The 16,287-nt window shown below is 41.6% G+C and overlaps 1 protein-coding gene across 2 annotated transcripts in view; it reads right to left on the reverse strand.

The window, feature by feature from the left end:
• ARB2A (ARB2 cotranscriptional regulator A) overlaps window positions 1-16,287 on the reverse strand; it is a 290,622-nt gene that overhangs the window by 74,838 nt on the left and 199,497 nt on the right. For both annotated transcript variants that reach the window (XM_061364339.1, XM_061364340.1), the window contains exon 9: window positions 1,626-1,742. In XM_061364339.1, coding sequence (XP_061220323.1) covers window positions 1,626-1,742 — 117 coding nt within the window. The remainder of the gene's footprint in view (window positions 1-1,625; window positions 1,743-16,287) is intronic.

Genomic DNA, 16,287 nt, shown 5'->3' on the forward strand with positions numbered 1-16,287 from the left:
TGGAGATAATACAGATGATTAGCACACAATTAAACAGCTTTTATATACAATGTGACACTTGCCGGTAAGAAATAAGTATTCTCGAAAGCAGTGTCAAGATATGTAAATGGATGATTTGTTTTATCATTCATCACAGCTCCTAATAAATTCAAAAATCATGACTTCTATAGGTACTAAAAATAGGCCACCAATGATACAGGAGAGATAGCTCCAATGAAGAATTACTTTTTTAACAATTCATTCTTTCTATGACAGCAATTAGCCCTACAGACAGGCAGCGATTAGGTGTATATTTTAATTATTATTCATTTTACCAGTAGCCTTAAACCTGATTAAAGTAAGAGATATCCAGGTGATACTCTAGTCTTCATACCACTCAGCCACACTTCACATATGTAAAATACTTCTTCCTTATAGGAGATTTTCAATGCTAATGTAAGTTATGACACTCCATCCACTTTTTAGGCCATTAATCATTTAACTTATTCTTTAACATCTACTTTCTGCAAATGAAATTAAAGGTAATGCACTTGTCTTATTCAGACTAAATGCTTAAAGAAAAATGGAGTTGTCAGATTCAAATTACAGGATTTAAAATTTCAGTTTTACTACATAACATATATTTTAAGGCTTTGATTTCCCATAAAGAAAATGGGGATTTTACTGACAGAGCCTGTAGGGGTTACCATTCTTTATATTTTTAACATTTAAGTCAGAGCTGTCAGGCTGCATCCCAGGTAATTCTCTATTCCCATCAGTCATGGCCTATAAACCTGTAAGGTTAAGTCACGAATAGGCAGTCTATACACAAAGTTTCACTAAATACATCCAAAAAAGTAAAGTCTAACAAGAAGTTCAGTATGTGACTAGTTTAAATTTGCCATGTGCACCTATTGCTTTAGCATTCTGCAACAGGAGTGCAGAAAACACAGACATGAGCCTCATCTGGCAAGGAAAAGAGTCATAAAGGGAAGTTTAGTCGGTCTGACTTTAAAAAGTAGTATTTTTAAAATCTCAGCAGCCCCACACTTAAATATTATATGAATAATGAATGCATGGCATCATCCTTTATGCAAGGGTGGAACTTGTTTTTTGCTTGCCATCAACCAACACATGATCATCTTGGACCAACTAGCTGTTGGTAGCTAAGCAGTGGCAAATACTCTGACTTTTCATATGAAAACCTCAGAGCACTGCAGAAGTAATTACATCTCATAAAGCTGCTAAGAGAAAGGATTTTTTGCCAGTTGGGCAAATCATCAGACTGAGACATGGAGCTTTTCCATCATCAGCAGATAAAGCCAGGAGCACTGGGTGCACCCAGGACTTTGCTCCAGATACCAGGCAGTACATGGGCTGCCTTGGTACGTGTTTCTATGTATGTCTCTATACTGCTGTGCAGCAGGAAGAAACACTGGACTTGATTCTTATTATTTTGGCTGCTTTGAAGTTCAGAATGGCTTTAATCTCAGTTATTTTAGGGGCTGGTATGGGCATACGATTTTCAAGGTCCTGTAATGTGCAGTCTTTCATACACTAAAGAAATAGATCAGCAGATGAAGACATGTTTATAGAGCCATATTCAGATGTGTATACGCCAACTCTTAAAAAAACACAGGCCTCACCTCTCGCATCCACTCTCGAATAGTTTTCCCAGCTTCTTGATGCCACACGTTGTGAATAGAGTCTGTCAACGCCACAGCAGTTACCTTATTCTTTACTTCTGCCTCTCGTTGAATCATCTGTTAAAAAACATTGGCTTTAAGTTCTTTCTTTCTATTGAATAGAGTCTGCTTAGTCACAGATAATGATCTTAAATTAAAAAAGAAAGAGCAATACAGCTTCAATACTTGACTTCACTTGTTTTTAAAGTTCATACAAATCCTAACAGTTCCAGAAACATAGAAAGACCTAATATTTTTGATAAAAGAAATAATACTAACTTTTAACTGACTGAACTATTCAGTCCTATTATTTTCCATGTGGCTTGACAATTCTAGGATTAAAGGTTTCATAGTGAAAAAATGGAAGATTCCCTGAGGACACCTTTTACAAGCTTCTCCAAGTTCCTATTTCTGTGCTTCAGGGAAGCTGGTACCTGTGGTTCACTGTAAGCTACTCATGACTATCATCTACTAATTTTCAGTAGATTGCTGTAGTTTTTCTGATGTACAATCTGACTTGTATGATTTTTTTTCTTTTTCTATCCAATTTAGCTACCTTGCAGTCCCACCATGGTCCCCAAATTCTTCGTGGTCTCTTATACATATGCTTACCCATCTAACGCTGAAGCCTTTCAACATTTTTAGGATATTAAAGAGCCTCTGTTGTTGCAAATGACAGTATAACTAAATAATATTATTCTAAAACCAACTAAATGATTGCTGCAAATAACATGATTGAACCAACAAAGATGCTGTGGAATTCAGTGCTGCACTGTAAGATAAAAAGGACTGTGAAAGAATAGTTTGATATCAAAGAGAGACAAAAAGGTTTTAATCTTCTGTCATGAGTGACCCTAATTTGTAACAGTGGATCAAACAAAGTATAATGAATTATAAAGCCAGCATTTCACAATTAGTGTCTCTATCACTGTGTATGCTGCACTAAAGTTAATGTTGTTTTTTTTTGTTTTTATTTTCCAGCTTCCTATTGAACAAATAGCAACACATACAAAAAAACAGTCATTCTTTGTTCATGCTCCAGTAACTGCTTATCAGCACACAGGCTACACCTCTGAAAACACTGGCCTAAAAGAGACTTTTACAATGGGGATGCAAATTGTATTTTGCATTGGAAGGTTCAAAATAAACACGTCAATCCAGATTTTTGATTTACAAGGAACATTTATCTGTACTTTATGCAATTATTTTCCTATTTTTTTTCAAAATATCACGTAAGTAAACCCTTCTGACCACTCTTACTCCCAAATCCACCTAATTGCAGTGTGACATTCTGAATTATTGTCTTGCCATTTTTTGATCCCATTATATATATATTAAAGTCAGTGTAATTGTATTAATATTAATTTTAATTAATAAGGGAAAAATATTCACTGCTATCAGTGAGGCAGTGCCAATGAAGAGTTCCCCATTCCAGACAAAATCAGGTGTCTGCATTCCCCAGTACTCTGGTAACTGCAGAATTACAGGACTCAGGAATTCAGCTGAGCTTAGGATGTTTTGGGCAAGTGTACATGAAGGAACTCTTAAAGTAATCTTTCTTCATGTGAAGCCTTTCAGGCATACCATTTTTTCTATCATTTACCTTCCTGTGGGGCACATTCAATATCTAGAATTTTTGGAAGATGGGTACATGCATGGGGAACAAAATCACACATTTAGGACAAAATTCCATCTATTTTAAGAGGCTGAGCTTCATTCAGCTGTAACACAATACTGACATTTTGAGCCAAACATTTGACACTGATCTCTAAATTTCACTGTAAATGTAAAGATGGCAAAAATCCCTCTGTTATATGAGACAGTACATAAGGGTAATGAATCTCAGGAGGATCTTCAGGCCACTGCACAAAACACCAGTGACTGGTGGTCACTGGAGATTAAACCCCTGAGCTACAGAGGTAGGTGGGGTCTAAAAACAAGGGCTTTTACTGATGTTACAATCCCTTCCCCCAGCCTCTGTGGCCTTCTGTTCACTGGTAATTGTCCCTTTTAAAGCGCTGAGTCACTCAGACCTTCTACCAAGGTGCAGCAGGCTGTTCTGTTTTGTACTATTCTGTTTTGTGCTATTCTGGTCTCTGATATTCTGTTTTGTGCTATTCCGGTCTGTGCTTTGCTGTTCTGTTCTGGCTGTTCCGTTCTGTTCTGTCCTGTCCTGTCGCCTGTCCTGTCCTGTCCCCTGTCCTGCCCTTGCCTGTCCGGTCCCATGTTCTGTCCTGTGTCCTGTCCTGTTCTATTCTAAATTATGCCATTCTATTCTGTTCTACTCTATCTATCCTTTCCTATTCTAACTCCATTCAGTTCCATCCCTATCTCTATTCCTATTCCTATTTTATTTCTACTCTATGCTGTTATATTCTAAAAGCTTTTTACAATTACACCATGCCCCAAATGTGGTTCAGCTCTGTCAAACATCTAGAAGTATTTGTTTTTAGACTGCAGCTTTAGCATTCCCTTTATCAGGCACACATATGTGCATAGACCATGGAAAAGATGACTCTGATTGCAGGGGGAAAACCAGGCTGCTTTTGGGAGGGCTGTGGCTAGCTCCTTTTCTTACCAGCCATCACAATGATCCAATTGCTTTAACCTTGATATAACGGGAAAGGTAACATCACACTCCCTCTAAACAGGCCAGCATCTGCAGGAAGACCTTCTGCTGAAGGGTTGCAGGTCCTGCTAGGAGTTGTCAGGAGCTTGTGTTACCAGGCTTCTCTTCTCCTAAACCCAGCACCACAGGCAGTGTGGTCAGGAGACCGGACTCTGTTCCATGCACTTACCTTAACTGTGGCTCAGAAATCCTACCAGGAAAAAGCTTCTCTGAAAGAGACAGTATCTAAAAGCAACACTCCCAACTCGGACTAAATCCTGCTGTACATTAAATAAGTTTTAGAAACATGCATACGTCCTAATATTATTCTGCCAGTGTTATGCGTTCCAGCATGCATTTGGCTGCATCATCTCACACAGAATGCTGTGATTTAAATCGGCAAACGAGCAAAAATATCATTGTCCTTGCAGTGTACATACCTACCAATTAGTCAGAGTTATTACATGCTGGGGAAAGCTTAAAACTGTCACCAGGTCGTTGTGTTCCAGCACAACTTCCTCCACGAAGGGCTGGTCTTCAGAAGCACTGCACCAGCAAGAGGAAAGAATATGCTCTGCTTTGGAAAACCGATCTTTTCTCAAGCCATTATGTCCCACATTTCTGTTTCAAAACTAGCCACCCAGTTCATCTAAGAACATCACCTTTTTCTTCAAATCACAAGGAAATACAGATGTGCAGTTCCCTTCTCCCTTTCTAGACCTAGCTCAGGGTTGCTATTCTCAAGTTGCCTGTGCACATGGAAGGACTGGCAGCCATCGATCACCATCTCTTCCTAGTCTTTCTTCAGATGGTATGTGCGGTCTTTGCTTTTCAGATCATATCTGATATGGGGAATAATATGCAGTACCCTACATGCTGCTGGTTATTGCTGCTCACCTGGCAGGTGCCCACAGAATGCACTGATCTTTTCAAAAGCATCAGCAAAGAAACTGAGACTGGCAATGTGAGGTTTTTTGATAACTCAGCCACAGTGCTGGGGTCAGGACCAGGGCTCATGGATGCAGCAGCAAAGAGGGATCAAAGGGATTAACTGAGCTTCAGCTACAGATTTCTCTACATCCAGTGCAGAAGAAGTAACTTTTGGCAGACACCCATGCTCTTATGAGCAAACTTGGAAAGAAAATAGACAAAATCATCTGCATCAAGTAGAGAAAGAATCAAGGGGATAACCTTCACTTAAACAAGAAGCCTAATGCCTCCATCTTTAAATGACACAGAAATGTCACAACAGAGGATGTCAAACCCAGGATACTTAGCTTCTACAATAACAGCTCAAGTTCCGTGCTACAACGGGACGTTAGCTGATAAGAATAACCAAACACAACAGATCCATTTGATGCTCAAGCAGCAGACCTTTTTACAAGGGATGGTAAGTTATTTTGTGAGAATACACAAGAAGCCTACATACTTTTGGCCACAGAAATGTCAATACTCAGTAAATTGTTCAGATTCAACAGATTGATTGCTCACAGTTAAAACACACTTTTCTAAAATTAGTTTTGAATTCACATAAATTTTGAAAATTCAGTGAGCAGAATAAAACTGTTAGAGTAAAATATATTGACAATAAACGTTCACCCAGCTGCCACTAAGTTTTAATGCAACTAGAGTTGTACCAAATTCCAAGGGAATGATGCTATGGGATGCATGATTTACACTTCCCAGGACTAGTTTTATTCCATGCAGCCAGTACAGGCTTTGAAAGTAGGCATGCTAAACCTGAAGATATTTAATGGACAACAGACTATTTACAATAGTATAAATTACATTTGTGCTCTTTACTGAAGCAACAACTGCAAACAAAGACATAAGGATTTTGTCTAAAGTTCATTTTACACCTTATGATTTTGTACAACAGCGTATTCCATAGACAGGAAGTTTTCACAGCCTTGGAATTAAGCAGGAATTATTCCTGCTTAATAAGTGTTCTACTGCTAAACTGTCTGTACAGTGAGATGGCTGCCCTCTGTAAGTTTGTATTACACAATTATCATTACTTTATACTGACAAAAGGCTGACACTTTTATTATCTGTAGTGTGTGCATATAAAACATAGTGTCATATATACGCAGTATATTGAATGTGTATATAAACATAGCCTCATACATATATTACATATACAGCATATTTAGTGTATGTATATGCATATATCTAGTATAGGTGACAAAATGCATCTTTGGTGTGTATTTTATAGCATCGCACTCTTGTCAATGAAAGCATTAATATGCTAAGAGGAGATTTAAAGGCCTGATCCTGCAAACATAAAAATCCATGAATATCACAGTTAGACTTCTGGTAAGCTGCCTGGGGAAGTAACTCTTTGCAGCATTGATTACATGCTCTTTATACTTATTTTAATAAATTTAAGGCAGCTAAAACCTCAAACTTCTGAGAAACATAAACAGAAGTTAAAAGATGCTTCTTATTTTTATGGGCTCAGACAAACAAATCAACATCCATCACTTCATATTAGGAGGATACTTAATCTTCTGAGTTGCCTGTAATTAGGAATGAGAAAAAATGAACTGAAAACCAAAAAAATCCAACTTTCTTTTTGACTTTTGAAAAGGTGTTCACCTACTTCCCATCTTCCACCACATTTTCAGTTGTGGTATGGTGTTTACATAGTACGCACAGGGCTTGAATGGGCATGTTTACAACAAGCATTTGGCTTGGAGCATGACACAAGTTCTTCATTTTCTCCAGTTTCCTCCTACTGGTGTGAGACTAAGAGGTTTTGGCTTCTGCAAACTGAATTCCTTTCAGAGAAAACCAAACTGGAAACCCCTGTCCAAATATCCTCAATGATTTCTGGAAGTGAAATCAATTTGCAGTAAAAATTCTGGTGGATCAAAATGGCACCAGCTGGTCTTTCAATACTCTGAAGTATTGGTAAATGCAGTGGTAGATAGGAAGAGAGAAGAAATGACAGGTCAGGTATGGTGTGTTAGAGATCAACTTCATGCTTTTGGAAGGATGTGTGGATTCCTTCTTGACAACTTCACAGGCTGTTCTCTGAGCTTGGTACAACTCTACAGTAACTCAAGATCCTGTTTGACCCTCCTTTCATTTAGTCTTATACAAACCAAGTAGCTGTGTCTGAGTGGTAGCACTTGAACCTATCCTCAGTTGAGAAAAGACTCCTCTTCACCATGAAGCATATAATTCTGTATGTCTTTAGTGCAAGTTTATTAGTCTGGGATTCCCAAGACCTTTCACTGCTTCCTGGATAAAATGTCTGAAATTTGTTTGCACATCTTAAAAATGAATTAGATCCTCAAGTCTTCATTATTTATTATTTGGTAGGGATTGGAATTACTGAGCAACTACACTTGAACAGCACATAGAAAAAAAATAAAAAACCCCAACCCAAAGTTAAACTGTCTCTTATTTTCAATTATCAAGAATAAATTTCCCTAAATGAATTCCTAGACATGTGATAAAATCCCTGCTTGCAGCAGACAAAGCCTCTGATACACACCAGCTTTTTAAACAGAAAACATCTGCAGAGATACAATTACAGAACGACCACAGCCAACTACTTCCTGATACTTTGTTCAAAGATCTATTTGATGCTACATTCATAATTGTGATAGTTTTCTCCAGCAATAAATCACACTGCAACAGTAATAATAATGCATGAACATATTAGAACCAATTGCTTTAAAACATATGGAGTCTAGGACCTGTCACAGTTCACACTGTAAACAATTTCTTCTGCAGAACTTCTACCAAAAATTTCCACACATACCTTCCATTGCGGATGTAAGTTCTTAAAATCAATCATGATTAGAGAAATACTTAATTCTAAAATAACTAAAGATTAACAAAGCAGAGGGGTCACCTCCCTTATGCATAGTTCAGTAAAAAAAACAACCAGGCAACAAAACACCCTGTACACAGAACTCTGTTAGCAATATTTTGTGAACATCAAAAACAAAACTCATGGCTCTCTCGTATAAAAATCTCAGACTTTAGCTTTATTAAAACTTTAAAATTAGCAATGCAATTCTCCTGTTTCTCTTGTCCCTAGCTCTTACGACAGACAGCTTACAGGATAAAGCATTCAAGGACCTGTAATAAGGTGGAGAGTACCAACTTCCTAAACACAGGCTGTTGTGGTAATAATAGGTGCAAGTAAGGGCCAAAGGTAGGGATGCTGGCTCAGCTTGTGTGCGAACCTCACAGCAGTTTGTCTTGTATGAACAAACAGCCTAACAGTTGAACAGAAAGCCCACCATGTAACATAAACTGGAATAGCACTGTGTGGATAAAAGTCTTTGAATAGGTCCACTGCATCTCACCCACAACAGCTCAAGCCAAAACAAGGTAGTGGATGGGCCATCCTCCATGGTCTGGAGCACATAATGTTGGCATTCTGCAAGTAGTTTACTTGCAGACCAAAAATGCACATTGGGCAATGCAGTTGTCTAGCGAAGTACTTCCCATCAAAACCACCACTAAAGCAAACAGAAGGCAATCCCTTTTTTACTGCATCTCAAGTTTTTTCAGTGGTGAAGATTGCTGAGATATTTGCCTTTGGGCTGCTGGAGAACTGCAGTGGTAGTCAGGACAGGAGGTTTGGAGCTTCTGGGTCTAGCTGGAGCCAGCCAATTGGTACTCCTTTCTGACAGCAGGAGTCTGCCACTCTAAACTGATCTGACCTGGGGAAATCTCAGTACATCTTTTGAAAAGAAAATAAAGTTTTGAAGCTTCCACCTATCTCAACCAGGAACAGAAAGTGAAGCATGATCAGTTTAAGTGTTAATGTCTATGCTACTGACAGCAGCAAGGAAACGTTGGCTTGCCTCCGATACATAAGGTCAAAAATGGTCTGGTATTAGGAATGGCCAGCTCCACAAGGGTCAGTTTATGCTGGCATAAATCAGCATGTATAGTATTTGGCACAACTAATGCTGAAGAACATCTGATATGCCAGCTGGGCTGTTTAAAGATAACTTCGGTACGTCCAGTGCAGCACATGAGCCCCGCAAAAATCGTATCTGAAAGACCCACATAGTTGTCTGAACTATTTTGTTTTGTATTCACAGTTAAGCTGGACTTGGGTAGTGGAATATGTTGTGAGGGCATGATTACACCTAAGCTTCTGGCACAGCAGAAGATCCTTTGCTACTCTGGCTTTACCATGTGCCTGTGTCAGCAGCATCCTCTTATAACAGAGATGCAGGAGGTTTTCTGGCAGGAGGCTGCATCACCTCTCCAAATGACATGAGCTCAGCCAGCAAGATCATTCCTCTGCTGGAACAGCTACGCAAAACCTGCTAGAGGCTTTGGTAACACAGTTGTCTTGGCTGGGGTAGTGATTTTTTTCAGGCTCTTATGTAACACATCTTTGCCAGTAAAACCTTATGTTGCAGGTATAGAGCTTTTTCGTAGTTTACCTGGATTTTTGAAGCACTGGGTAGCTATTCGAGTGCCATGCCTAGTCTGAAATAAAGTAAAATGAAAGGAAATAATTGAAACAAGTGAATTAAAATGACAAAGTAAATGAAACCACAGACAAAACTATTAGTAAATAGCCTTAATCAGAACCATGTAGACCATGACTGAAAGCTCGAAGTGCTGTAGCATCAGGAAAGGTCAAGATCTGTGTGAATTAGGAAGCAGAGGCATCTGCTTGAAATTGGGAGAGCTCTCAGCCTCTTGCCCCAGACTTGCTAGCCTGGGCTCTGCTTTCAAAAAGAGTTTCACAGCCCTAGTCAGCTGCAAGCCTGGGCACATCACAAGCCATCATTCTGAACACATTTCTTTTTTTGAAGCTACATTGGGTGCCAGAGTTTCAGCCTGATCTTGCAGCCATTAGGGACAGTTGAACAGCATTTAACAGCAGTAGTCGGGGCACAGTTGACCCCTAACAGCAATGCACCCTTTTATCAGAGGCACATGAGGTGCCAAACGCTTCCTGAGACCCACTGTTGAGCAAATAGTAGTAAGTTTTCAAGCCCTGCCAGTTTTCTTGCTGTTGACGGGGGAGCTGTAGGAAGCTCCAGACTATGGAGAGCAGGGTCTCAGGGTGCAGACAGATGATTGAGTTATGGTGACTCCTCCAGTTGCCGCCTGTCAGACTCGCTGCGGTCGCTTGCAGCTTGTATGGGCTCCTCTAAAGGGTGGCAGCAGATAGAAGCTGGGTTGTTGATGCTGTTACCAACCTCAGCCATCTGGTCCACCCATCTGAGGGATGCGACTGCTCCAGGGCAGAGACACTTGTCTGCTCCCCAGTCAGGCTCTGAGCGTGACACTGCCTCACTGTTTTCAGCCCTGGGGCTTAGAGGCTGGTCAACATCTCTGAGGTTGTTACTTTGGGTGATTTCAAATCAATTAGGAAATGTAGCTGGACAGAGATAAACTATGCTCACTTCAGCAAAACTGTTCTTCCTACGGTACTTGCTTGAGCTGTGTATCTTTTAATGTACAGTGGACCAGCTTTGCTGCACCTAAACAAGCAGTATGCCTATAAACTGATCAGTTAAACTAGTTATATATTCTCAGCCTGTATTGCTGGGCAAGAGCCTTTTGCACTGTGTGGGTTGAAAGCCTCTCAAAGCCTTGAGCCAAAATATGCAGCTTCTTGCACTCTTATTTACTCAGATGAAGTTTAATAAAATACAGCAACCTTAAATCTTTATGATGACAAATTAGTTGAAATAAACCGGAAATCAGTTAACCATTAATACACAAGGCTTGAAAATTGTATGATACAAGAGGTTGGAGTTTTGTTTTGGTATTTTACCATCACAAAGGTAATGGTTCATATCTAATGAAAAACATGGCCTGAAGCTAAGTTATGGAAGTAATTTTCTCATGTTTTAGCAAGTGTGTAAATCCAGAACTCAGTCTACAAGTGAACAACCATATTAGTGAAATGAATGTGAAACAATCAAGTAAATAACTGTTTTTACATGTTAAGTATCACATACAACAGGGGAAAATGGCATTACTTCTTCATTGCTTCTGTTTGAAAGGTACATGGAAAACTTTTCTTACAGCTTCATGAAATATGCTGGCACATTTTTCAAAGAAAGTCTGTTTCCTTATACTTCATTTTATAACTAGAGGAGCAGAGAAGTGAGCTGGTTTAATATCAAGAAGGGCTCCACAGATTTCTGGATGTTGCATGAACAATGACGAAGCATTTATTTAAGAAGTTGCCCCTGTTTTTGTCATACATGTACACAAACTTGTCAGTCTATGTATAAATTTTTATTAAAAGGATAGACTTAAAAAAACCCCCAACCAACCATTAAACAGAAAATGAGAAAACCTGAGTGTTAAGCTCAGCACCTCATAGATGGGCATGGAGTCTGATGCCCTTGTTATTTACACAGACAGCTGGATTTCCACTTCAGCCAGAGTATAAGACAACACCCACTCTTCCTGTCCTTTGAAGCCTCAGCTTCAACTCTTGCAACCTCTGAGTAACTTCAGGAAGGAAAAGTCTCTCCACAGGCAAGGTCTCTGAGCAAAAGGGTATGTAAACGGAAACTTTTGGGGTCACACAAACTCATGGAGAGAAGTCTCTCTGGGGTTAGGGAAAGGCAAATTGTTATTTATTATTGCAAGCAACCAAAAGAGAGCAGCAGCTTCCCTCTTCTTTCCCAATAGTATGCTGCTGCCACATGCATGCTCCTTTGCCAAAGAAACGTGTACATGTATGGTGGAAAACAAAATTACACCAAGCAGACCACAGTATGACTGACATCTTCAGATTCTGAAAAAAAACACCTCAGTAAAGCAGAAATACTGGGTAATTTTTCATCAGGCCTCTTTATCAGACATTGAACAAGCTATCGGATGTCAAACAAGGTTTTCCACCCACTCATGAGATGGAGGAGTAGCAGCAAGGCTAGGAAGTCTCCACAGAGGATAAAATCTTACATACGCAGAAGAACTTTGTAAAGTTGCCTGAAGGATGTGCAGCTAATCTAGTATGACAAATGATTCAGATGAAGACCTTCACATTCAGAGTACAGAACAGACTCCCATAAACAGTGCACATTTGTAATTCAATGAGCAACCTGGTCTAGTGGAAGGTGTCCCTGACTGTGGCAGCGCAGGTGGAACCAGATGAACTTTCAGGTACCTTCCAAATCAAATCATTCTGTGATTCTATGACAAATGTCTGGTTCACTGGTTCAAATGCCAGTAGCTACCAGGCACAGTTGCACTGGCAAAAGAAGCCCAGACTCTCCACCCTTTGTAGACACCAGACACAGACCTGTTCTCTATCAGACTGGAGAGCACTGCTGTAACACACAACTTCCACCTAAGCAGCCCTGGACATGGAAACAGGGTGGGAGCCAAGGATGCTGTCTCACTGCCATGGAGTCTTTTCTTGTTCACTCTCCTGGCCTGCTCAGTGACCTCACACCAACCTGGTCATCAGCTCACTCGTATCATAGAATCCTAGAATCCCAGGCTGGAAAGGACCTCAAGGATCTCTGGTCCAACCCTTCTAGGCAAAGCATGACCTGGACTAGATGTCCCAGCATCCTGTCTGGCCAAATCCTAACAGTGATCAACACTGGGGAATCCACCACTTCCCTGGTGATAATCCCAATGGCTGGTTGTTCTCATTGTGGAAAATTTCCCTTGTGTCCAGTTGGAATCTTTCCAGAACTGCCCTGTGCCTTTTACCTCCTACCTTTTCCATGGAACTCCTTGCAAAAAGGGAGTTTCCACCTTCCTGGTAGCTATCCTTTAAATACTGGAACACGGTGATAAGGTCTCCCCTGAGCCTTCTTTCTCCAGGCTGAGCAAGCCCAGCTCTCTCAGCCTTTCCCCGCGTACTGTCCAGTCCTTGGATCATCTCTGTGGACCTTCTTTGGACCCTCTCCACCTGTCACCATCTTTTTTGTGTAGCAAGGACCAACGATGAACACAGTATTCCAGGGGTGGCCTGACAAGAGCTTAGTAGAGTGGAACAGTGACAACTTTATCTCTGCTGGTGATGTCCTTGTTGGTGTCCCTCAGGGATCAGTGTTGGGACCGGTCTTGTTTACCATCTTCATCACTGACATGGACAGTGGGATTGAGTGCGCCCTCAGCAAGTTTGCCGATGACACCAAGCTGTGTGGTTCAGTTGACACGCTGGAGGGAAGGAATGCCATCCAGAGGGACCTTGACACGCTTGTGAGGCGGGCTGATGCCAACCTCATGAAGTTTAACCATGCCAAGTGAAAGGTCCTACACCTGGGTTGGAGGAATCCCAGGCACAGCTACAGGTTGGGCAGAGAAGAGATTCAGAGCAGCCCTGCAGAGAAGGACTTGGGGGTGCTGGTCGATGAGAAAATGAACATGAACCAGCTTCAGTGTGCGCTTGCAGCCCAGAAAGCCAACCGTATCCTGGGCTGCATCAAAAGGAGTGTGACCAGCAAGTCAAAGGAGGTGATCCTGCCCCTTTATTCTGCTCACGTGAGACCTCACCTGGAGTATTGTGTACAGTTCTGGTGTCCTCAACATAAAAAGGACATGGATCTGTTGGAACAAATCCAGAGGAGGGCCACGAGAATGATGAGGGGACTGGAGCACCTCCCATATGAAGATCGGCTGAGAAAGTTGGGGCTGTTCAGCCTGGAGAAGAGAAGGCTGCGTGGAGACCTCATAGCAGCCTTCCAGTATCTGAAGGGGGCCTATAGGGATGCGGGGGATGGACTCTTCATTAGGGACTGTAGTGATAGGACAAGAGGTAATGGGTTAAAACTTAAACAGGGGAATTTTAGATTGGATATAAGGAGGAAATTCTTTCCTGTTAGGGTGGTGAGGCACTGGAATAGGTTGTCCAGGAAGGTTGTGAATGCTTCATCCCTGGCAGTGTTCAAGGCCAGGCTGGACGAGGCCTTGGGTGATATGGTTTAGAGAGAGGTGTCCCTGCCCAAGGCAGGGGGGTTGGAGTTTGATGATCTTGAGGTCCTTTCCAACCCTAACTATTCTATGATTCTATGATTCTATGTTCCCGAACCTCCTGTTGGCTTTCTTTGCCACAGCTGCACACTGTTCACTCCTACTGAGCTTGAGCCCTCCAGGACTCCTAGATCCCTTTCCACAGAGCTGCTCCCAGCTGGGAAGATCCCAGCCTGTGCTGCACTGCTGGACTGGGTTTTTCCAGGTGCAAAACTTTACACTTGTTCTTGCTGAACTCCATAATGTCCTTGTCAGCCCACTCTTCCAACCTGTTCAACTCATCCTGCAGAGTGGCTCTCCCTTCCGAAGTGTCCACTTTCCTGCTCAGTTCGATACCACCATCAAACTTACTCAGGGCACATTTGATCCTATCACCCAAATCACTTATGAAGACATGAAACAGCCTTAGGTGCAATACTGATCCCTGGGGAACTCCACTAATGATATTTTGCCAGCTGGAAAAGGAGCTGTTCACCACCACATCATTTACTGATCCAGGAGACCTGTGTGCTACCTGCTCTGCAGTGCCCTCAGCATAAGCTTGCTACCCAAACACCACAAATCCCCCCCAGGTACTTATGACATTAGTCAGAGAGGTGATGTCAGTTAGTGATGAGTCAACTGAAGAATAATGAATGTAATTTCTTAGTGTAACGAGTGCTGTCACACCTATGACAACGGATGCTGCACAACGGCACTGAAAAATCCCAGTTTCCCATCTAAGAAGGTGCTCATTTCACACATGCAGTCCTCCTTTAGAGAAATAATCCAAACTCTTGTAATCACAAGCCTCGAAGAGAGACTCTGACATGTTCAGAGCAGTGCATATTTATTGTCATGGTTGTTAGGAAATGGAGAAAACATCATGAAAATTCTGAATCGGACACTGTCTTTGGTGGTTGCACCCGGGCTGCCAGACCAGGACTCTGCTGTAGGTATCAGCCAAGCCCCACTGGCTGGCTCCTGAAACCAGGCTACATTAGTGCACAAGCTGGGGTGGCATGGAAAACACTGGGCAACCTTCCCCTCTCACCATGGGCAGAGCTGCTGTGATGAATGCCTCTGTACCAGTGGGTAGGATGAGAAGAAACAGCAGCCTTGTCCTTGGATGGTATCACAGCCTTGTTCCTTGACCATGGGATCCTGAGGAAGTTTGTCTGGATGCTGCAGGACCATGAAAATCAGCCACCTGTGAACTACAGCACAAGCAATGCGTGCTAAACTCTCTGTACACACTCTCCAAAGTTTCTGGTGTACTTTTAAAAACAGCCAGCTGCAGATTTACCTACTTGCCCATCTTTTTAAGCTAAGAGCTCATCACTTTCAGCTCAAGAAGTCCCACTTCAAACAATAAAATAATCCACAGATATTATGGAAGGCAAAAGACACTGCAAATTCTGGCCCACATCAGTAGAAATTCAAAATGTTGAAAAACGTGGTAAAGTAGAAGGCAGTCCCTCTTTCCCACAGCACTTCAACCCTGCTTTGTGTTTTGTATCTACCTTGTGATAAGCTCCTTGAAACTCGAACACACAGTTGGAAGTTCAAGCATCTAGCACACAGAGAAGCATTCCTGTATGCTCTTTGCCTAATTTTAAAGGAAGTTAAATAGAATATACATAATAGAAATTTAGTTAGATCACAGGCAGCTGGAGCCACCCCTGGTGTTTATTTCCAAACCCTTACACATCACTAGCAAGATACTCCCCATGGACCCTCTGATCTCGTAAGGTTTATAAGCAACACTAAAACCGAAAGCAACCTTTACTTCTGCTCCCTTTCCTCCAAAGTCCACTTTCCCAGGGCAGAGCTGGGGTCCTGGTGAGTGAGCAACCCCTTACCACGAGGAGTCTGGCTGTATCCCACCAATGGTTGAAAGTCACCACATAACTGGACCACAATACCAGATATTCACAGCTCCCATCCGCCAGCCTCAATACCTGTGTCTGTCCTCTCGTAAAGATGAGACCTCAGTCCCATTTCCTGTGCTTGGACAGATTAGACCACTCACCAGATGCAGCAACTTGAAGGCTTCTGAACAGTTTGGGAGGGAGACACATCAGTTTATAACAT

Source organism: Neopsephotus bourkii, unplaced genomic scaffold, assembly GCF_033783945.1.
Source record: "Neopsephotus bourkii isolate Nb327-2 ecotype Australia unplaced genomic scaffold, CSIRO-AGI_Nbou_v1 NB_1232, whole genome shotgun sequence".
Taxonomy (NCBI): Eukaryota; Metazoa; Chordata; class Aves; order Psittaciformes; family Psittacidae; genus Neopsephotus; species Neopsephotus bourkii.